This window comes from Balearica regulorum, chromosome 25 (genome assembly GCF_011004875.1).
Source record: "Balearica regulorum gibbericeps isolate bBalReg1 chromosome 25, bBalReg1.pri, whole genome shotgun sequence".
Taxonomy (NCBI): Eukaryota; Metazoa; Chordata; class Aves; order Gruiformes; family Gruidae; genus Balearica; species Balearica regulorum.
Window position 1 is genome coordinate 1,008,641 of NC_046208.1, and position 24,523 is coordinate 1,033,163.

Below are 24,523 nucleotides of genomic sequence, written 5' to 3' on the forward strand. Positions count from 1 at the left end.
TTCATCCATTTCAGGTCAGTCCAGACTTTCTTCTATCAATAATGTGGAATTTCAGAAATGACTTTTGCACTTCTCATCATATACCGGTCAGAGAACTGGCCTCTTTTCCACCGGGACGGAACATAAACTGGAATTCAAGGTTACCAAAACCTCTTATTGCTGCAGTAATACGACCGCTCAAGCCAGTTTATCGTCCGCTTGGACAAGATGCTTAATCTACGTACTGAAGATGAGAAGTAATTCCTAGTACAAGGGACCCAAGAAAGTAACGTGTAGTTTAAAAACTGCACTGATTATCCAAAATGAGTATTTCCTCTGAACACTAACTAGGGCTACAGCTGACAAACCTTCCCAACAACTCCACATTAGCAGTAGCATTATAAAACTTTTTAATGGTATTATGTGCTTTACAGCAGGCTCTCTTTGGTATAAATATTCTATCACCAAGCTAGCAATATTTTACAAGAAATGTCTGCTATTAACGTGGGGGAAGGTAACACCACACTAATCTAATAAAAAGTGATTGCACATATTTAATCACTTCTGCAATATTAGACTAAACATTCCAATGCATTCCCAGCACTACCTTATTCGAAATGCACTGACAGACATCTAACAGTACATGTGCCATTTCAAGGAAAAGCTTTAAGGAAACATCGCTTCACTCCAAACAAAAACATAGCTTTTTATGATAGCATTAAAACTGAGAACAATGCACCTATGCAACATACTGTTCTTGCTGTGATAAGCTTAGTGGATTGCTTCAATTCGACGGGGGCTTGCTGGTCCCTCATAAGGCAAGCTCACTGTAAACTCTAGTCACACTACATCATCATTTAAGGCACTACAATAAGGGGACACACCAAACAACTCTTCATCACACATACCTGTGCAAAACAAATCAGAAGGTATCCTTTCCTCTCATGAAGCTCTACTCCTCTCTCAGTGCTACAGTGATGAGCTCTAACCATTGCATTATATCACATACATTCCAACATGAATCAATTCATTTTGGTTTAAATACAAAGGATACATCAATTCCATCCCCAGGAACGTTTAAGAATTAGACGAACACTAAGTACAGAGTTCAAGTATAATCACTACACATTTTGATTACAAAGACAGAACATTTGGGGTTAGCAGGAAGTTTTGCTTGTTATATTTTTCTAATCAATATGTACATATTTCATTTTATGTAAAATATTAAAACACCACCAATACAAAACTTCTAAAATAGTTTTAAATTCAGTAATAAACTTTAAAATCTGGATTTTTTTTCCTTTTTTCTTTTTCTTTCTCTCTTTTTTTTTTGATTCCTACATGCATGTACTGTATACAAGTCTTATTAAGAGCGCTTTAAAGTAGCTGTTGACATATCCAGGAGGATACGCTCACAGGAGTATAAAAAGCTGTACACATCAATACAGTGATGTTTCATTGTATTTCAAATTCAACTCCCTCCTAAATGAATCGTGTGAGGAAAAATATTAAGAAAAACAGAACAAAGAAAAGCCCTGTGCTTCTGTGAAGGAATCCAGCTCCATTATAGGGCCAGCATCTAATATGCGGCAGAAACCAAATTTTAGAGCAATGTTGCACTTACTCATTCCCAACTGAAGACTACAGCATCCTGGCAAAGCTGTTGAGTTTTGTTACGCAGTGAGATCTTGAATATAGTTTGGAAAACTGAGAAAAATTCTGCAATGAATGCAATAAAAATTCGCCTGGGTTATGGAGACACAGAATTTTTGAGAAAACAAAACAGATTTCAGGGTTTACACAGACTCCCGAATATAGAATGTTGCCAGTACGAGGCAGCTGCCTCTACCAGTCCTTAAACAGAGCAGTCAACAAAAAAACTGACAGTAACATATGTGGAGATGTAATGGCTTTTGCACAACCAGCAATTTGTTAGAGACAAAGTGAATTAGAGAAACAAATGTTAAAATATTAAACTTCATTTTAAAACTGCCCCAGCAACATAATGAGATAAACGTGCATTACATTTTTAGTGGCGACATGGATTTGTGCAAGCTGCTAAAATATAATCTGCTAGTCTTTTTGTTTAAGTTACACAAGTTAAAAAAGTCATCAGGATCTGTCTTCCAAGAAACTGGTTTTCTTTCCTCTTTTGATTAGCACAACAGAACAATTTTAAATAAATGTGACCATGAACTTTTTAAAAGCCTCTATAAAAAGTAAGTAGAATTTTAAAAACTGAATTAGTGACCCTCGTACTGGTAACAAAGCATGCTGCTCAGTTAGTGACTGAACTCACTAGAGACATTTTTGAACAACATACAACCAGATGAAGGAGAAACAAAAACCAGGCAGTCATTACCAGGTAAAGGTTCACCTGAAATCCTTCTCCAATCTCTCAGGCCTATTACAGGACAGTGCTTTCCCAGGAACTACAAGTACGAGTACTGGTTGATCTTTGTAGGGCTCAGCGGATATCCAGTGTAAATAGCAGATCCTCTGGAAGCACCAATATAGGACTGGGGAGCAAACTGATGTTGGTACTGGGCAGGTGGAACATTTGCAGAAGTCAGCAGACTCGGACCAACACTCACAGGGACCTGGTGGACAAGTGTGCTAGGGTGGGCAGCGTACGTGGTGTGCCGCGAAGAGCCCTGAGGGGAGAAGAGGTGGGCGATGGAGGTGGTGGAGCCCAGCGTTGCAGCAGTGGTTGGAGCGTAAGTGTACATATGCGGCTGGCTGGAGAGGTGTGCGTTTGCCGTTGCTGCTGCCAGGTGGGGATGCACTGGGCTGCTGTGCTGAAACGTGTAGGGAGCCTGAGAAACAGTTGACGTGAGGGGTGCCACATAAGCCTGCTGCCTACGTGGGACAGCATTTCCACTTCTCTCCTGTGAGGCCAGCACTGTTGTTTGCTGGTTCTGCAGGGAGAAGAAGTACGTACGGTTAGCGGCTATCCTCGGGGAAAGGTGCAGCGGACAGGAGGTGAGCAAGGAAGGGTCAGCCAGAGCCTCCCGACCAACACCTCCGTTCAGGCTGCAGGACTGATCCTCCCTTCCCAGCTCTGCGAAGCCCCCACATAAATTTGAGAAGGGTTTCTGCAGTTGCACCGAGACAAAGGTTACACTTTTCCTCTACAATGGGATCAAACGACCACTCCTGGGGTGCCACAGTACACAGCTGTACAAGGGCAGCCAGGCCCTAAGACTGACCCAGCCCCTGAGCTCCTCACACATTTATTCTTCTGCACCTCAGTGAGAGTGGCAGCAGGGCTGCCCCATTTTAGCACAACAAAGCCTGTCTTGTCCCCATGCCAGGAACGAACTGGAGGTGTAACACTTCCTGTCTTCTGAAGGGCTACTGCAGCTTGACTCAAACATCAAGAGTAGTGACACAAATTGAAGTGAAACCAATCTCTAAAAGTTTCAAGGGAAGTCAGGTGCTAATTGCTAGTTTGAGAGACAAGGTCCAGCCTTAATCTCCTGGTCGGGACTTTGTGAGATGTACAGATCTAGGTAAAGAACAAAAGAATCTCTTCTCATACTGCCGAGTGACTTCAATGCTACTCTAATTCATGAGCTGGATCCTCGTGTCACTCCCCCATGAGCGGCAGGAATGAGCCACTGCAAGACAGGTGTGACCAGGAGCACGAAGAAAGAATACGGATGTAACTGTGCTTCCTTCTCCTGCCCTCTGGTACAGCAACAAATTCTTTCTCCTGAGAAACTTCACCTATACTCCCTACAGAGTTTACCCTACCCTGCAGAGGCACGGGACAGAATCAGCTTCAAAAAATTAATGAGGTAGCAGCTATCGATCCTCTTGCAACCAGGTCATTCTCCCTGCCACACAGCATAGCGTTTCTAAAGCAATTCTAAAGCATCACGTTCAGAGGTCAGCAAAAGTCCCACAGTGCTCACCTGGCTGAGATTGAGAGGCTGCACACCATTTGTTACCACGCGATGTGAGCGGTACCCTGTAGGTGTTATACAGCATCCTGACGACTGTCCACTCACAGAGGCCACTGGCTTGGTCTTACTGGTGCTGCTCAGGGTGCCTGAAAGATTTCAGAACATCAGTCCATTCTTCCCTTTCACACGCCATGCACTGTGATAACCAGCTTAGGTAAGCAAAGAACCCACAGGGACTATTTCCATAACAGAGCCTTTTCTTCAATTACGATTTAAAATCTGACTGTACAAGAAATCATTGGGGAACTTTTACAGGTCTTTCTAAATGTAGCCATACATATATGAAAGGTAAATCTATCAGTGAAACTGAAAACAGACCAAGGCTTGCACTCTCAGAACAGCAGCTGTGAAACCTAAAGCTATGAAGACCCAATGCTGATAGTCCAAAACTGTGAGGGCAAAGCTGCCCAGGGGTAAGACAGCATCTGAGCCTTGGCAAAAACTGCTGAGCACAGTAACCTAGGAGAGCATACCTACCTGAAGCTTGGGTAGCTACAATGCAGTCATTGAGCTGTGTTTTCAGTGGCGGCACAATGATCGTCCGAGAGCTGGAGCTGTCAGCCGCTCCTCTACTCGGCAGCTCCAGGGCGCCGCCTGTACTCCTGAGAGACGAAAGTGGGTCTGTGGCATAGGGGCTGTTCAGGGAGGAGTCGGAATCAGGGGAGTCATTAACAGTAACGTAGCTGATGACATTGGATCTCTGCTTCATACCCAAACTGCAGGGGAAAAACAAACAAACAAAGGGGATACATTCCAGCTTTTACCACAAGATAGAGGAGATCTCCCTCTGGGATCCCATACCCTCCCTCCTTGTCAGATGGAATTCTGATTAACTAGACACAAACACCACCACGGCCATGATGCAGGATTTTCTGTCTTATGCAGTGCTTCTTAGCCAAGGCAGGGCTTTGCACGTAGCGCTCTCCACTCTCCTTTATGCTTGGGCTGAGCTCAGGACAAAATCGGTACTGGCCACCTAAATGAACTTCTTACCTGGCAGGTTTGTATTTGCTGTCCTCTTCCTCATCAGTGTCGCTGCGAATGGTGATGACACTGACGGGTGGGCTTGGAGTGTCTGGGATGACAATGGGCTGGTGCTGCTCCTGCACTGGGACGAGCACGTTGGAAGAGGAGGAGGTGGAGCGCAGAGGGCTGCTCCCAATGAGCGAGTAAACCTGGGAGGGCACAGTCTCTAGAGTCGAGCTGGGCCTGAAGGAAAACCAAAGCAGTATTCAGCAATGTGTCAGTAGGCTGGGACAAACCAGCTCCAGCACTAAGAACAGCCAGGCTCCTGCAGGCTGGAGCACACATACGAGAAGAAACATCTTGAAATACACAAAGAGAACGTCAGTGCAGACACTCATACAGGACAGCGCCACAGAACACATCCCAGAAGGGACCAGCCCACTCAGGGATGCTCGGAACAGGACTGAGTCATCTGAACACGGCCAGAAGCCTGCCACCTGGTTCGACAGATGTCAGTTCTGTCACTTGTACTGCTAGGGCACCAACACACCCCAAGTGTGTAAACCCTCCCCCCCCCCGTGACCAGTGCAGTAAAGCACTTGGTCAGCCACGTTCCTTGCAATCTCACTGAAATTAATAGCACCTATATCAGTGACTACAGCACAGAGACTTTTTCCAAGACACATTTAAAAGCAACTGTAGCACACTAAAAAGTTACACGACAACGCCTCTGTGACCAGAAGACCAGTTTTTCACACCGTAAAGGCAACCTCGACAAACACACCCACAGTCTTTCTAGGGCTGGGAAAGGAAACCTTACTTGGCTGTGCTTGGTGCTGGCTGCTTGTTCTTCTTTGCTGGAACGTTGCTGCTTTGCTGCTGCCTAACAACATGAGCAACTCCAACATTCAGAGGCTGCGCTGTAGCTAATGTCACGTGGTTGGTCAGTAGTGATGGCTGTTGCATGAGAGTGCTATACTGATTTCCATGGGAATGTGCATTCCTGGGGCAGAGAAAAAAAAAAAAAAAGACCCAAATCCCATGACTGCACTGCAGGAACCGCAAGCTGCACCGAGCCCCTGCGTGACTCTGCAGGGAAGGGAGAAATTTTGTGCATTGCAGGCAGTACTGCCATGACACGTATTTCCATTCAGCACGGAGTTAGACCTTGTGGTATCCCTACCTCCAGTCAGTTAATTGCTGGCTGCCGCCGATCGTCTCCGGAATCACAGCCGCTGGCTGAACAGAGTTGTGCAAAGCAACCCCTGGGAGCTGCTGCCAGGTGGAAGGAAGCAGTATCTGCTGGGTTCCCCCAGGCCAGGCCTGCTGCAAAACAACAAACAGATACACAGGTTTGCTAGATTTCACTTCCTACAGGTGGAGAGAGAGAGATTTGTTCCAAGCAATAAACGCACTCGTGTAGATTGTTAGCTTGCAGAGATAACGGCACATCATTTTGCACTTTCTCAAAACGTCTCAGTACGGTAAGAGAACAAGAAAACCAGAGAAACGAGCTTCCCCTGACACTTTGCTAACCTTTTGTGTCACTGATGTCACCTGGGGAAAAGAGTGTTAACATTGTACTGCAGAATGCAGCCAGATATTGTACTGCCAGATGCAGCGTGAGTGTTCAGGACTGTTTCTGCATGTGAGTTTACGCACATTGCTCTACTGAAGGATTCCAAAATATAAAGCCAATTTGGTCCTTTCTGTTTTTCTGCCCCACAGGGCTCACACAGAGAGCTGAGACAGTGTTGTTATTGTAGAAATTCACCCCACCTCAACTAAAGTATTTATGAAAAGCCACACTGAGAGAAACATTTAGTTACACGGGAGATATGTGAAGATATTTTAAATTCATTAATATTAATGTTTCTGTCCAAATTGACAACATGCAGGTTTTTTTTCCAGAAAAAAACCTCGAACAAAAACCAAAATAAATTTGGCAGTACAATATTTCTATGATTTTGAAAGTATATGGCTCTCTTTCTTGCAATTTAAACTGCAAACCCAGAAACACCTGCTGTTTTAAATAAAATATTTCTGCAAGTAACAGATCCACTTATTACAAATATCGGTTCCAAACAAGAAGGCTTCAAAGCAGAGAGCTGCTAAAACCTCTGCCAACATAAGCAGAATAATAATATTGAAAAAAAAAAAAAAAAAGGAGAAATATGTTAAAAGTCACACCATGCGTCTTTCCAAAAGCCAACACCTGCACAAGACAAAGCAGAGAGTTTAATACAGCAAGATATAAATTCCCAATGAGAGGCAGAAATCGGGCCTTCCAAGCGACGAACTGTTTTGACAGAGGAAGGACAAAAATACGCAAAGCTTAGCAAATGGCTAATGCAAACTCAGGGAAGCAGCAAGGGAGAAGTGTCGGAAGCACTAAAGGTGAGCAAATTCACGCCAAAGGCTCCCAGAATCCAAACAGAAACAGTAAGTCCTCCAGAGAAACTCAGAATCCAGGCTCATAGTCTGGAGACAGCTGGCTCTGATCTCCACTGCTGTACAGGGGAGTTGAATGTCAAGTCCACTGCACGCACACACACAGAGGAGAATAGAATTTGCCTGTTGAATCAAAAGCCCAAAGACACTTTTGAAAACATCACTAGCAACTCACTTGTGTCCCAAGCTCTGCTACAGTCACCCCTTGCCGTTTTCAGAGCCTAGATTGCAGCCTTTCAGCAATCAAAATTCAAGAGGAGGAAAGGAGATGCATCCCTGGGTCTGTTTAGCTCAGGGCTGTGAGCCAGGAGAACCCCGCTCTCCTGCCTTCCCGTCCTCAGAAAGAGGGAGCAGTTAACTTGGTTCAGAAGAACCCAAATAAGTGGGCTTTCATTTCAGTACAGGTATGACTCGAGCAAATTCCACTTCAGCAGAGGGCTCCCTCTTGGAAGAAAATGACACTCAAACTACCACTTTAAAGCCACAAGAAACAACATGGTTCACATAATGGAATGTGCTTTGAAAGACATGTGAGGATACCAGCACTTAAGTGCACTGCAACGTTTTCATAAGCTTCACTGATCTGATTCTGGAGTTTTACAATGACTTCTTTGTGGCACTGACGCAGGTGCCAAATGAATACAGAAGAGGACAATTTTGAAAGCATACGCTTCTTAAAGGTGCGTTTATTCCATTCCCCCATTCTTTTTTATAAATTGTTCCAAATAGCCTAAAAGCTAGCTATTGCCGTTTTGGATATTAGAGCTCACCTTTAATTTCAACCAAGAAATACATATGAACTGAAAGTATCTGTGAAGAACAGTATCTTTATCTGGATGAAGCAAGCTACCTGCGATTGGCTATAAATAACAAAAGGCCAGAAAATTATTGTCAATGTTCAACAGAGGTTAAGAGAAATCAACTGCTAAAGCAATACATTAAAGAATTCGCTATCATTAGAGATTTTAGCCTGTGCTTAATGACCTGAAGCATTTCTACATGCAAAGCAGCTTTACACATGTTGAAACAAAATAAGTAGCTAACTTGCCAAGTAGTTCAAATTCTGGCCATCCAGGTACCTGTAGCAGAGTCAAGCTAAAGACTGATTCCTTTGTATTCAACAATCAAAAGGCAAAGATAGGATAGTAAGCGAAGAACAAGAACAATTATAACTCTTCTATAGTATAGCTTAGAAGAGCTTTATAATACTAGGCTAGTAAAAAGTAATAGTCAATGGATCTGGATTCTTTACAGAGCCACACTAAACGTCAGAGTCAGACAGTGCTTCAGCAATGTTGGGGAGGAAAACAACAGACATTAAGATGTAGCAAGAACACAGCCACAAGATGGCACATGCTTCCATGCCCTCTGCAAGTCTAAGTTAAAACAAAAACTCAGTTAGTGAACACAATCAAGGGAGGCAATTACCAGTACTGCAGCCGTCTGTTCTACTAGCGCTGGCCGGCCGGCTGCGCAGTTCAGAGTAAAGGGGACCGCATACTGCGGCGTGATGGTGGCTACTTGAGGATGAAGAGTTGCTACCATTAGTGGTGTACAGCTTCCCTGAAATGTAGATCAGGCAGTGAGTGAAACACACGTACTGAGGCAGGATAAGTGGGTTCAGCAACAGGGCCAGGAAAGGTTTCACCTCGCTGGCATTCTATGGTGCTTGAGCAGACTCCAGAATTGTAATGGATGCAGTGAAACCAACACCCAGACCCTCCGGGCATGTTCCTCTAAACATTACATGTCCCTGAGGGGAACACAAGGAAGGGGGAATTTGGGAACAGGATCTCTCCGATGACACAGTTAAAGTGAGATAGTGTTCAGCTATCGATACTTTACTGGGTCCCAAAGAGCAAGTTACACTACATACACTGCACTAACCGTAGCACGAACTGCACCCCTCGCAGGACACAGCATTTCCTATCGTACCTCCATATTCACGTACAGTACTCTTGGAAAGAGATAAACTAAGGGATTTAATAGAAGGCACGGTAGGTCTTTTGTATCGTGAAAAAGCAAAGTTATCTGTGAGGAAACTACAAAGACACATATTAGTCCATCAAATGCCTAATTAAAACTAGATTCTTAGCGTACAATTTGCACTCTGAGGAAAAGCAGGGTTTGGATTCAGGTGGGCCCCCTTCAAGTGTATTCTGCTTTTTGGATACTGTTACCTGTATAACTCTGCTAAACAAACCAGAGATCACAGAACACCACCAAAATTATTTGGACTGAACAACCTAAAATTACTCTGCAAGTGGGTCAGTAAGTACAATATACTGCCTGGAGAATAAAACTAATAAAGTATTTGTTAATGCCAGCAGAAACTAAAACTATGCAAATAAACAAAAATGCACTTAGTTACAAAGGCAATTACAATTTTTCAGTGAATAAAACCTGTGAATCACTGGGTGCTCGCTATGTATTAAAGCATTACTTTTTGGAAATAAAAATTGTTTTAATTTATGACACATTACTGATGTTTAAAATATCAATTTTTTAGAGTTATTTGTGAATTTTGCTATCGCATATTGTTTAAACTGCAAACAGAAATGGGTACGTCATCGCTACACATCAACTCACACTAGCAATATAACTAATTGAGGATTCAGAAATAATTTTGTTTAAAGACAAAATTTTAACATGAGTAATCTGATAATCTGTGTTGCCACTTCTGTTTACTGGGATCTCACTTCTCACAGAAATGATTTCTTCTAAAATTTCCTGCCACATTTTTAAAGTGTAGGCAAAAACATGCACCACTACCTATAAGGCAGTGTACACTCGTGAAAAAATACAGTCTGTTTTTAGCAGCTGAAAACTATGTATTTATTCCCATTCTTAAATCAAATGCCTAAAACCAGGGAGGCACAGGACATAAAATAGTTTAATTTTAAATATTCCAGAAAAAAAACAAAACAAGAAAACACTGTCTTAGAAGTGATCTGCATTTAACCTTTCAGAGTGTTCCAAGAGCCCCCTGCATTCACCCCAGCACCAGAGGGGCAGTCAGGTTCTCCTGGATGGTGGTAGCAGGAATTGCCGTTAACTCTATGGGGTTTTTTGTGGTTTTTTTTTTTACCTGTGTGAGAACTCCAGACTGGATCTGCAGTGGCTGTGCTGCAGGTGCTTGTGGTACAATTGGGACAGCATTCTCCATCCTTACTGGGAACCCAGAATGCTTTGTAGTTGCCTGAAGTCCGGCTGTGGAGGACAAAAATACATCACTGCTAAGCTGCCTTTTTTTTTTTTTTGAAGTTTCTTTCCAATATCAAATTCCTACCAGGTAAGGGCAGAAGACAGGGTCAGGTGAAAAGAATGAAAAGCTGTTCCCTTTGACAAAAGCATACTAATAAAACACCAGCTGAAGTAAATGCTTCTGCAGTCCTGGTATGCCAAAGGGAATGATGGACAAGCAGTCCTCAAAACCTTGGCTCTGTTGAAGTCCATAGTCTGGTTTTCCAAAACACAGACATGTAATTCCATGTTGCTTGAGACTAAGTTCGAAGTTCAAACCTTACACTATCAGTTCCCATTTCATATATAACCCTTCATACTAACACAATCGAGATCGAAGCATAAATAGAGAACTTTCAGGATTAATAAAGCTATGCTGGTGCTAATCTCACTTATTTGCAGTCTGTGACAATTTGTTGCTAGCAAACTACACAGCTGCATCAGTGCTTGTGAACGGAGACTCAAAGGCCAGATATTCAGTCCTGACAGAGAAAACACAGCATGATACTTTCTTATTTTCAGATAGGTCTGGCTGCTCTGTTCACTGCTTTCTGTGGAATGCTGCTGTGTTCAGTTTGAGGGGAAAAACTGGTTGAGCAACCAGATGAAGACCGCAACCTAGGCAGGCAAGATACTGTCACCTGTTCAAGCATGACCTGGAAAAGAACCAAATTGTCCACACATGTCTGACCTGATTCCGCACTTACATCTGATGCAAGAGCACCGTATGACACGCACAGAGTCATCTTCTGTACTTTCTCAATTTAGTGCAAATTACAACTTCTCATTTCTACCTAATTGAAACCACAGTATCATACAAAGGGTTTTTCCGCTTACTTTGAAAAGCAGGGGGACAAACAATGAACGTTTGCTGGAATGGGTCAGTCTGTGTGCAGATCTGGGTGGTTCCAGGTTGCAAGGAAACGCTCTGTTGTGCCACTCCTGCAACCGGTGCTGCAGATGATGGATACAGAGCAGACTGATAGTTTAGCAGTGAGACGTCCGAGTTTGCCAGGGACAGAGTAGCAGCAGCAGTAGAATTGGAAGCCAATACACTGGCCTACAAAAAAAAAAAAAAAATCAGATTTATCACTCGTACTTTTTGTAATACAAACAACAGGAACCATCAGTATTATACTATGAAGAAAACACCAGGAAAAGGTTCCAGGGAAAAGGCATAAGACAACGTGGGAGAAAAAACATGAATTGCACCAACTTTACGTACGTTTCTGAACTGACAGGCAAATATGATTAGGTGAAGTACAGAGACTGCCTTGGCCTGAGTTTCAGAAAATTAAATTTCAAGACGACTACAAACTCTGGAGACCAATTTAAATACAGTATTTTGCAGAACAGGATTTGGCCTGAAGGCACAAAATTAGACTACTCCCCATTTCTCTGATTAGTATAAAAGAGCTAAAAGATGCTATACCTGATTGTGTACTGTATTGAGCTGGTTGTTAAAGCTCATGGTCAGATTTGTGCTTGTATTAGGAGCAACATGAGTCGTGAATGGGCTCTTAATCTGATTCACTGTATCATACATATTAACTCTTCGCTTGCAGATCTCCATATTCTGAAAGCAAGATTTCACACTGAAACAGAATGACAGAAAGAAAATACCAGATATGTAAAACCAGTACAACAGAGGCACAACACATTCCCAAATTTATGCACATGCCTTTAGGTTTAGGTTTTTGGGTTTTTTTTAAACCAACAAAGAATGTCCTAAAACATGAAAAGGAAGCTTATGAACATTCCATTCCTTATAAACGCCACTGCTGTTTTCAGATAAGTCAGACACTGCGGAAAACAGCATTGACAGAAAGCAGGAAAATGTTATTCTGTGCTTCCAGTAAGTCCTCCTGAAACAAAACAAGAAATCTAAGGAAGCCTACTGATTACTGTGTGGGAAATCCAGTAGATGTGCCATTGTAACAAACGGATGGTTCAAAGTCTTCAGTGGAGTAATTCTCTTATCTGCATCAATTGTCAACATTTTCTTCAACAAATCAATATATTCCCTTCGGTCAGCCTTCTCTGCCAACATGTCAGTCCCTTCTAAGTCTGTAGACATATTCACCTTGAAAATAAAATGAGAGTACTTCACACAAACATCAAATTAACTGCTTGCTAACAATTCAGTAATTTCACATCAGGCAGGAATATTTATTAAGCATTTCTGTCTCTTAGCCAGCTTAATTTTAGGTAGTAGAGCGCTAACACACAATCCTTCCCTTGCTTATTCTATAAAAGGAAGTCAAACTTATACATGGAATTCTCATCTCGACATGAGGTTGGTCTGTTCAATAGATATCAACCAGGCTTCGTTCTCCACTGCCTGGCAATACGCCCTCATTTTTTGTGTGGGGCTCTAAGGGGCTAGCAAATCAGAATGGCAAGATTCTACATTCTCTGCACAGATGTAAAGTGATGATAACAGCTACAAAAACAACAGAAAATTGAGACCAATGTATTTAAGAGTCAAGGCCTCATGATATTAAAAACACTCAGATCTCCTTCATTTTACCTATGAAAATAGAATGAAAAAATAGAATGAAAAAATAGAATTATCTGTAGTTCCTGTCAACATTTCCAAAGTCCAGTGAGAGGCCTAATCCTATAAACACATCTGGAGGGCTTAGCTTTCCTACTGCTCGACTACTTCTAGTGATAACAGGCTAAGCACACTTGTTGCATCTACCGGATCAAGGCCTAAGAAAAACAAAGAAATTTCTAACAGTTTCATGATTAACATTTCGATAGTCTTTAAGACAGTGATTTCTGATGCAGACTGGCACCATGGCAAACCTACATCAGTGTTATCAACAGCACGTGGAAGAGGACTGCTCCAGCACAGGAGATTCATTTTTAGAGATCCCAATAACTTATGTAATTAATACGATAAATATTTGTATGTTGCAAGATCTCCACACACCTGCGCCATATCATCCAAACAGTTGAATATGTATTTCCGAGCTTCTTTTGATTTTATTCCTGTCTCCAACTCATGTTCTTCTGGGGTCTATAAAAGAAGGCATTTGTTAAAATAAACTGAGGTACTGCATATTGATAGAGAAAAAGCAGCAAGAAAAGAGCCAAGCCAGGTGATCTTTTGCCTGCTTTAAGACAAATCACATGCCAGTAAGCCAAACCAAAACAGCCATGAGTTCTCATTTCCTCAGCTGGAAACAGCATTCATTGCAAAGCTGAATTAACAACAGGGTGACTTCATTTCAAGGCTTCGTTAGGTAGCGCATTAGCCAGAAGAACTGAAGATTTCCGATTTAGGCAGAGAAGAGGCTATAAATATTTTAAATCCCTCTTTTACACAGAAGAAAGGCAAAATCCCTTTCCTTTTGCTGCTCAGCTTTAAAGGCAAATCAAGCATACATCTGAGTCTTTCCTGTCCTCTGCCAATACACAAATAGATTTGTTAAACTAACAAAGACTGTCATGAAATACTCCCTATTTTACTCTTTGTATTTTCAGGAGATGACAACAAGATGACATACTTCACCCAGACTGAGCAGGCCATAATAAGTAACCATTATCTCAATTACTTAACACCCACTCTTTGCTGGTACTATCAGGCACAGCTGCTATTGCTAGATGAGTACCAGGAGGTTAGTGCAGTTTCTGAAATGAAATAACCCAAATCAGCTATACCTGAATGGCATTTCAAACCCAATCTATGCTCCAGAATGTTTTCACAGCACACTAAAACTAGGCGTGAATTTATATCAAGTCCTCAACAAACAAAACAGAATTGGGAATTAAAAAGACAGACAAACCTTTAGCCTCCACAGTGGGTATCCCAAATTTGGATCTCTGTTAAAAAACCTGCTTGTTTTCGTTCCCGCACTGAGAAGATACTCCGCTGGAAGGCCTTGAGTTTGTGAAATATAACGAATCTAGGAAAGAAAATGAAAAGAATGAGGACTCCCAATATAAAGAACTCATAGCTAATGGAGTAATTATCAGCCAGGTTCATTCACAGCAAACAGGAAATAATCAGTAAATAAAGAATGTCCAGATAACTGCAAAACTAAAGGGACTATCTCAAATATTTATAAGGACATTTAACTTTATCATATCATCTGCAGAAATTTTAGCTTTAAAATACATCTTTCTTATTTTATAGAAATATTTTTTGCCCAAGTATGCATGAGCAGACTGTAAGCTTTTGAGACATGGTTAAAGCAACACCAATAGTCTTTAATATCAGCAGTGTAAGTAGTATACATTTTGAGAGAAAAATACCACAGAAATTATCATATATGTATATATAATTAAGGGCATAAGTATCCAAGCAACATTGCTGTGACTGGCTACGTATACTCTAGGCACATCATTTGAGAATAACGTCACAGCAAAGCTCTCACTGACCAAGAAAGCAAGACCAAACCTCTAGTACATTCAGATTCTTACATCCTCAAAAACTTTTAATAAACTTCAAATGTAACAAAAAAAATGGCTCAGAATTTTGGAAAATGCACCTGAATACTTGTGACGGTATCGATACGACACTGGTAAAGGGCTAACAAATAAAAAGGTATGCTCAAAAGAACATAGCAAGTTATGAAAAAACACAATAATAAGTTTTTAAAAAATATTCCAAATGCTGCCCAACTGCTAATGCTACTTGTGCTCAAGATGTATGGTGAGAAATGTGACATCATCTTTCTCTTGACTCTGCCCTCAATGGAGTCTATTTAAAAGTTTAAGAAAAAAAACCCCTGCTAAGTCTGATTTATGAAATGATGACTGGAAACCCAGTGTTAAGGTAACTAGGCTTTATTGGAATTATCACTTATAGGTGCTTTAGCATGTCTTATTTCTTATTTGCAAAACTGCTGCTATTCCACTGTGCCAAACCAGCTGAAACTGCAGGGCACTGAACTCACTGTTACAGCTTGTGATCCATGTGAAGTTATTGACTCACTTTTCATTCATGCCAGTGAGGATCTGAAGTGTCTGCAGGTGAGCACTTTTTGTATCTACACAATAGTTCAGTTAAGAGTTCTGCTATTTTTATGACACGTAACTCTTGCTTTACAGCCAAAGGGTGTTTCAAAAATAATTGTAAATCCCATCCCAACTCGTGAAGTCATTCCTGGAGAGGTCCTCGTGCAAATTCTGCCTGAGCTTTTACTTGCTGCTGCAGGATCTCAGAAAACACGAAAGCAAGTCATCCCTAGTTTTCAAGGGCAATTCGGATATCAAAATCAACCACATGACATCACACCTCATGCTGCCTCACAAAGGACTGCAAAATCCTGTCTATTAAGCAATGGAAAAAGCACCTCCTCCCCACCCACCTACATGACTAGATAAGGTTCTCAGAATTACACCAAACTCAGTGTGCAAGGAAACCACCATGCTATATACCTCAGCTATTTTCTAACTCATTCTGCTCATTAAGGTACCACTGTGTTTCCTTTGGAAATTCACAGCGCTGGGAAGAGATAACACAAGTAAGTTTTCAAACTTAGTAAGTTTTCATGTATTTTATCACATAAGGAAAACTATACCAAGCACTGTAACAAGATACCACCATAAAAACCACAATGGAAAAGTCACTCTCATAAAAAACCTCTCATCTAGACTTCTTGCCCTTTTACAGGCAACTGACTAGTCCAGGTAATAATGCAAAGTATCCACGGAAAGAACTAATTAGTCCAAGATGCCTTTTCAGACTCTTGCCCTTGCATTTCAGAGACAGCTTGGGGCTCCCACTTTGCATGGAAAATGAGGGCTGCTGTAGGTATTAACAGGACAGGAATGATAGGTTTGCTCTGTCTCCACATGGAAAAACTGCCCTCATGGTGAAATTACAGAGGGCGTTTTAAGTCAGCACACACACCTCACTTCTGTTTGGCAGGAAGGTATTTCAACAGCTTTTGGGCTTGGAAGTCAGGAGGTTAACTGTAAATTGACTTTATGTATTGGATAACTACATTAAACTAAAAAAAACAGACAGAACTCCGTGCTCTCCTGTACAACCACCGAGACAGGCAGTGGGAATATCACAGGGTGAAAGTGAACTTAAGATGGCAAACAGCAGCGATTTGTGCTGGATAAAATTTGACATAGGATACACTGGGTTCAGAGGGTCCGGACACGGATGGTTGTTGTTTCATTTGAACATCCCCGCATCCGCCACCCACTCTCACCTGATCATACTCAGATGCTCCTGGATACAGCGGCCAGCCTAGAAACAGCTCAGCTATCACACAGCCCAGCGACCACATGTCAATAGCTTCACAGAATGGTAAACCCAGTATGATTTCAGGAGCTCTGTTGGGGGGGAAAAAAAAAAAAGAAAAAAAGAAAAAAGTAAAATCTTCGACTCTGAAAGCATGCAGTTCTTTCTTATAAATTGCTCTGGATAACGTCCCTCCTTCTCTCCTCCAAGCACAAGTAAATCTGTGTGAAACAAAGTGATAGACTTCAAAGCAGAAGATGTTTCCTCAAGTGGCCTAATAGATCCTAACCTTTTTATCATGCAGTGGTACGGCTGGGTTCCTTTTATTGCCGTGGTGCCCTCCAACTCCTAGGTGGCTTTTATGCAACTGCAACATGAAGTTACTCCTTCAATAACCAGTTTAATTACACCAGACAGTATGTATGGTGTGAGGCATCCCTGAGACAGCACACAACCTACCCTAACAGAATTGGGAAGAAAAGTCCTGGCAAATGGTGCTCAGACTTTTCTCGGAAGCAGGTCTCGAGATCCCAGGTCACCTGCTGCAGAAGGCTGCCTGCTTTCACGTGGAAAAGAACAGCATCTGCAGAGCCAGAAAAAGGAGCTCTTCAGAGAGCTGCTCGGTTTCCATCAGCGGGTTTTCATACAGGGTTTGTTTGGAGAGTTTCGAGTTTAAAATGGATTGAGAGAACGCAGCTGGAGATTGTGACTGCTTTGCAAGGTTGTGTTACAGGTTTCTGTGCACTGAACCACACCTAATGCAAAATTTACCTGTCTGGCCTAGCCTTTACGAGAAGGTGATGAAAAAAGCTCAAACTCCAAGCAGGGTTTGCTTCTGCAACAGGTTGGAATTTCAGGGAGATTTCTGTCTGGAACTGACTCATAACACTAAAAGGATGGTTTAGTACAACTCTTCACCTACACACAGTTCTGAAACAAACTGATGCTGTTCTGTCAGGCTAAATTCTGGTCATACATTTGCATACAGCATAAAACCCAAGTGCTGCAAAAACCATGTGAGATGGTGTGGGAATTTACTCTGGAAAGTACAGGAAACACAAAAACCTTGATCATCTTCATGCATAACTAACACAAGCACAAAGGAAGACAGAAAAGCCCTAAACTCCAGGCTATCTATTTTCTGGTTGTGACTCGGGCAGCATGCCCCAGGGCTTGCGTGACATTTCGTGTGTCACAGTGTGTGGATATTTCTGTTGTTAAAAAAGGCTCTGAAACCAGTTCTGATCTTTCTACAGAATTCTAAAAAACAAGGCTTGCATAACGTACAGGTGTCAATAGATCTGACACCTTCTTCAACTGTTCATCCTGAACGTACCTCCCAAATGTTTGTACATAGCAAGAAGTGACACTCCAATTAATCACCCTTTAGTGTCACGGTGACACAGACACAGCTTTTGTTTTAGGCCAATTGCCATTAGCCAGTCTCCAAAACAAATGCACTCATCCCAGTTGCCCAGGCCCAGTGCCCCTGAGAAAGCACAAGATCTATCAAAAAAGACAGATAGCTGAACCAGCTGCTTGCTGCAGTGAGGTCATACCTACTCTCTATTGTTCAGCTTTAAAGCAAGGAGGTTCTTCTATTAAGCCTGAGCCCCCCAAAAACAGAGCCGTGATACACCTTTAGTAATCAGAAGAACATATTATTTAAGCTAAGACGTTCTGACGCTCATTCTGCTCGACACTGATCTGTTTCTACGTTCTTGTTTGTCTGTCCCTGGCAGCAGTCGCCTTTGGAATGGTTTGGCATATGTGAAAATATATAATGATTATGCAAATATCATAAGTATCTGATATGTGAACGCTGAATGTCCTGCTAAAAACGTGTATTTTAAAGAACTATGCTAGAACACATCCAACTTTCTATAGGCTTACAGGTGCAAAGTAGGGGAATCCATTTCTGTAGTACTTTGATGCAGCCATTCACCCAAGACTTTCAGAACTTGTGTGCCATTAGGCTACTAGTCATCATCACCAAACTGTATTGATCCTCTTGATTAGCCTACTTATGCAGGAATTTCCAATTCAGATAGGACCCAAACCTGTCATATAAGAAATGCTGCATGCATAAGTTTCTTTGGTTTGGACTGGCAAACAAAGTAAAATATAAGTGGCTTATGGAATAAGCAAAGCGTGCTAATCCTTCACACGTGCGTTAAAAAAAATCTCACCAATTCCAATGGAAAGCAAGATTATTGGCAACAAAGGCTGGATGCGATAGCTTGTTAGTCTTCAACTACATGCTGGAATAGATGTAGATATTCCAAAATCTTAATACCAAAATGATAGCAAGTTGAACTCTATGCATTTTATTCCCCGAATTCTCACAAGCCCCCCCGATTACATTTTGATTGCAGGACAGAGCTGGTAAATCAGAATCTCATGTCCTTTAATATCACTATAATTGGCGGCCTTACAAGATGTCAGCTGAAACAGGACAACAGGGAGAGGTCACTTTCATAGCTGGTCTGTCAGAGATTAAAGTGATTTTATGATCTTAAGCTCTTCAAAATAGAAATCAACAACATTCTTTCTTTGCATACACACTTGCCAAACTCTGACTTCCAGTTGGCAAATATGCTCAGGCAGTCTCAGAAGAGACAGGATTCACAGCAGTAGTGGAAGAATCCGAGACTTACTTCTAGCATTTCAAAACACACCGTGTTTACACATGGGTCTTCAGCCCTCCCCCTTGCGAGGAATGATGGTAACACAAAGCTTGTACAACCACAAGGAGCAATGCAGTAAATAACGTGATCACCACTCAGAGCTGGATTAGCAAGCAGAGAGCTACATTTGGCAGCATGCACTGCTGCTTCCCGGGCCAACATGACTGGGACAGAAGTAGGTCATCTAGTCCAGAGCAGAGGTAAGAAACAGATACTACTGCACTCCACAGGCTCCCTCAACACTGTGCCACCTTCTCCTGGCCCAAATTGTTCAGTCCTTCAGCTTAGTATCTTCAGTCTGCTAGGCACCTCTACACTGGCCCACAGGAAACGTCAGGAGGAAGGGATCTGAGTAAGACTCACACGATGGCTGTACTTACATATAACATAGGACACGAGCGAACCTCACTCTCTGAACAGCAGGGAGATCAGTCTTCCCAGGGATTTTTCATTTCTGCAAGCTGTCTACTTCCTTCTATTGTTTACCTTCCCCAGGGAGAACAAAAGCATCCATACCTTTCTGCACCTGATGTAACAAGTATATACTCTGGTTTTCAGGTCAGGAATTACCAATAGATCTCAGGACTGCCATAGAAACTAGTCACTGTATAAAAGCATGACTGCCAGAGTTAGCCTACTCCTAGTCCGTGCCTGGCTTCAGAGCCAAACAATTCTTCATGGGCACTTCTACTCACACTTTAAGTCAACCATCTCATGGCAGTAAAACCGCCTTTCTTGGCTGGGGTCAGGCTGCAGAGGCAGCAGTAATGCCTGCGGAGAGAGGGAACCTGCCTCAGCCTTGACACGCTTGCCCCAACAAACCCAAACCTACATCCCAACTGGATGTATGGCTCCAGCAGTGTCATCGAGACCGATGCAAGCTGTCCAACTGCCAGAAGTACAACCAGAACCCGGAGTGAGCAGGGCTGTTAGACAAGATGACCTCCAGCAACACTGAGCACAATTAATAGAGGAAAGGTTTGGTTTTTTTTTTTTATACTTCAGGGTATATATATCCAAAAATCCACCTTACAGTACCCGCGTTTGGCTGGTTTAGATGTCTCTGCAGGAGACAGAGGTTACATAAGTGCCAGCAACAGGTATCAAAAACAAAAAAGTGAATACAGAACGAGAAGTTTATTTTTAATAGCTGACAGAGAATAAAATGAACCAATGTTTTATTAAACAGCACTGAAAAAATTTCCAACTTAAAACTCGTCTGAACACTAATTTAATGTGAATATGGTTAAAGCAATCCAGTTCTCCCACAATAAGTTTGTTTCTACACCATCTCCGTAAGTTCCTAAATTATGGATTTTAGTAATCATCACCATTAAACTAATTACATATCCCTAAATATTAGATTTCCACATCACAGCATTCTTAACTTCAGTCGAGCAGACAGTCTTAAACACCATCTAATCTCAGGTTATTTGCCTTCCTGGCAGCGTCAGTCACCCTTTGCCATGGAGGCGGAAGTGGCTCGGAGTGCAGTGCCGCACACAAAGATGAAGCAGGCAGCTTCCTTCCCAGTAGCCCCTTTAAGATACTTATCATCTCCTGCTGCTTTTGCCTCAGCCAAATCTGGTTTTTGCGATATCAGAAACTGGAAAGCACTGTATGCCTCCCCAAACTGCTTTGCTGACACGTGTTGTAAGTCAGATAGAGCAGATTCTCGACCAGTGGTCGCCTCTTTCAATGCAACAACAACAAAATTGATAATGCATTTCAGACAGCGAGCATTTTAACAGAGCTATGGCGCATAGAAGACAACTGCATTACAAAAAATAACAGCCAAAAGTTTAGAATTGGAAAGATTGGTGCCAATAAGCCAAGCGAAGATCATGAGAAATGGATTAAGAAAAGTCTGTATCACATGAAAGAAATGGCACAGAAAGCTGGTACTTGGTGTCAGAGGGAGTAAAAAAAAAAACCAAAACCAAACCAAACAAATGGGGCAAGGATACAGGGAGTATGAGGAACGAACAGAACAAGCCTACAACAAGCCAGGGCTTTAAACTGAAGCTAGGAGGACGGGAAAGACATCAAACAGGGCAGAGACACAGGGTGGGGTGGAGTGTCTCAAGTCCTCTGTCTCGTCCCAGCTGGAAGGACTAGATACTAGTTAAGTTTTGCGTCAAGTGAGCTCGCATTCCACTGAAAGCAACCCTGACAACACGGCACAGACGTTCTCATGTCCCTTTGATGCCAGAAGTTCTTTCTGCGTCCATTTATTGAAGTCTACTGCTACTTATATTGAAATACACACTATTAACAGAACCAAGCTGGAGGAATAATTGAAGGAAAAAGCACAGCTTGCTTTAGCCACACATTTTCTGAGTTTTAACATTTTTGCCCATAGTTTATTTCTAACTCTTAGACAGGAGTAGGGTAGAAGCCATTTCTACATTTTGCTAAGGGAAGCAGACACCTAGCTCATCGCCGTTTTAAAAGAGCTACAGGTCTCATGAAAATGTGACTTATCAAGGGCCAACACAAGAAGTCATGTGCTCATGAAGTGGGTTCAGACAAAGATGGAACCAGAAGAAACAGGATTAAAAGAAACCGGCGTCTCTTTGACTTCTCTCCCTTCTAAATGTCCACAGGTAACAGACTAGTTTCAGACCAGGCAAGCAAGCCAAAATGCACTACTTACTGGTAGCATACTGCTTCCCCAGTTTGCTACTTCATGCATCGTCACAAACTAGCGACAGGGTAAAATCAACTTATGCCCTAATCTGAGGTAAAAGGGAGGTACTGGACTGCATATTACGTCACATTTGCAAAGCAGAAGTTGTATTTAGTTACACACAAATTTCAGAAGAAATCTCCAGAAAACCTGCAGAACAGTGGACAGGCTGATCATCTCCTCCTCCCCCTCAACTGGGATTAGATCTAATGGCAGAAGAGTTAAGTATCTGTAGAAGCAAACCCCTAGGACCACATCAGCTTTTCTTTGCTCACGCAGCATATGAAAGTGAGCATTGTGTCGGTACTTACCTGTAATAGCGTGACTGCAAATAAGTGGAGCACACTGCTTTAGACACGTGGCTGGCTGAACCAAAGTCTATCACCTTCACTCTGTAGGGCTGGCGCGCAGGATCCACCAACATGATGTTTTCTGGTTTCAAATCAGCGTGTATCAGTCCCAAGCTCTTTAACTTCATCAAGGCAGTAGCCACTTGCTGCAGAATTGGCCGGATGTATTTCAGGGGCAACGGGCTGAACTTATTTTGCTTTAAGAAGTCGTATAAGTTCTGTTCTAGCATCTCAAATACAAGGCATGTATGATTCTTGTGTTGAAAGCACTCATAGGAGCGAACAAAGTTATATTCGTCAGCATTCTCACTGCTCAAGCGAGAGAGGATGCTCACCTCTATCTGGCCCTGCCTAGCGTAGGAAGGATGGTTCTTCAGGATTTTGATGGCTACAATCTCCTTCGTGCTACGTTTCCAGCATTTCGCCACCTGCCCAAACGTCCCTCGGCCCAGGAATTCCAAGACCTCGTAGCTGTTTGTCATAGAGCACAGGATCTCATGCTGGACCAGCTGATAATCTCCTTCACCACTGGAACTGCTGCTTTTCGTGGTTACAGTGGTGGTCGTGGCCGCAGCACCCACCGCAGGTCTGTTTTGCAGCATGAGAGGTGGATGTTCCTCAATTATCTGCACGCTACCGTTGCTGTCGACCTCTTCACTTTTCCTTTTTAATCCACATTTTTGGTATGGTTCCAGTAAAGAAACGTTGCTCCTATGCGTTATGGTCTGGCTGTTCTGGAAGGACGCTGTTGCGCTGCTGCCTGTGCTGTCGGCTGCTGTAACCACGATGTGCTCAACTGAAGGAGCAGGGAGAAGGAGGTTCTGATCGTACGCAGGGATGCTGAAATTGGCTACCTGATGAGAGGAGCTTGCTTGCCCTTGAGCTGCTGGGAGGTTTTTGCTGTGGGTATAATACTTGTCACTACTGCTCTGTCCTGAAACATCCCAGACAGAGGGCTCCACTTTCAGTTTCTTGGCACTGCAGAAGGCACTCGAGGATACTGACGGAGGGGAGAACACCTGCAGCTGTGAGGCCATACCTGAAAAGGGAGAGGAGCACTCGTTAGGACTGCTTTGGTGGCAGCAGGTTGCGATGGAACAAGATCCTCCAGCTGCACAAGAAACAGAATGACAAGTATTTTTCTAAGAACCATATGGTGCCTACCACCTAGGAAGGCAACCTTTTGAACCTCTGATCCTACGGGCATCCACAGAGCGAGGATCTCCAATGAACTACTGCATTTTACCTTACTATAGCGTAAGAAGCAGCCAGACCTTTACCCGATTTTCTAAAGGCTAAAGAAATCCCAGCACAAGATGGGAAAACAGTTCTGAAGAAAGGAAGTGAGAAGATGCTCAGAAAATTAAGATCATTTCCCCCTCTCCCGAGTCTGTTCCCTCCTTAACTACAAAACCAGAGTCAATGAGAAATCCAACTTAAGCTGAACTTCTAATCGGAAGCCGCTCCGGGAGCGCAGCACGGCCCGGGGGCAGCGCCTGACGAGCCGTTTCAAACGGCACGACCCGAGAACAACGGCCAGGCACGCGCCGCCCGCCCGCACGGCCCGGCGCCGGGGCGAGGGCTAGGCCCTCGCCCCGGCGCCGGGCCGTGCGGGCGGGCGGCAGCCGGCAACGGGCCCTCCCTGCCCAGAGGCCCGGCCCCCCCCGGCCCCGAGGAAGCCCGCAGCGCCGCCCCGCCGCGTCCCGCTCTGAGGGGAGGCCGGGGGGGGGTGGGGGGGGAAAGGCGGGCCTCCGCCGCGCGGGCGCTGAGGCTTCCCGAGCCCGCCGGGCCGCGTCGGCGAGGCCCGCCCGCCCGCCCTCCTGCTCAGTACTCACCGCCGGTGGGGGTTTCTCAGCCGCGGGCCGGACCTGCCTGGGGGACACACGGGGGTGCGGAGCCCCGCAGCGGGCGCATCATAGCCCCGCCGCGGCCGCCGACCCGGCCCGCTCGGCCCGCGCACGCCGGGGGGAGCCCCCAGGCCG

The 24,523-nt window shown here is 43.4% G+C and overlaps 1 protein-coding gene across 3 annotated transcripts; it reads right to left on the bottom strand.

Moving 5' to 3' along the window:
* Positions 1-365: 365 nt before the first annotated feature.
* Positions 366-24,514, bottom strand: HIPK1 (homeodomain interacting protein kinase 1). Of its 3 annotated transcripts, none has more exons than XM_075776068.1 (16): positions 24,377-24,514; positions 22,503-23,580; positions 16,784-16,907; positions 14,402-14,521; positions 13,546-13,632; positions 12,506-12,690; positions 12,040-12,202; positions 11,445-11,667; positions 10,453-10,574; positions 8,793-8,927; positions 6,097-6,236; positions 5,734-5,916; positions 4,941-5,156; positions 4,425-4,663; positions 3,897-4,033; positions 366-2,897 (listed from the first exon to the last, which is right to left on the bottom strand). In XM_075776068.1, the coding sequence occupies exons 2-16, from the start codon at positions 23,576-23,578 to the stop codon at positions 2,412-2,414; spliced, it is 3,636 nt and encodes a 1,211-aa protein (XP_075632183.1). In that variant the 5' UTR covers positions 23,579-23,580; positions 24,377-24,514; the 3' UTR covers positions 366-2,411. The 3 variants fall into 3 exon arrangements, with proteins under 3 accessions (XP_075632183.1, XP_075632182.1, XP_075632184.1); XM_075776067.1 differs by having other exon boundaries at positions 6,097-6,239; XM_075776069.1 differs by lacking the exon at positions 8,793-8,927 and having other exon boundaries at positions 6,097-6,239.
* Positions 24,515-24,523: the final 9 nt, after the last annotated feature.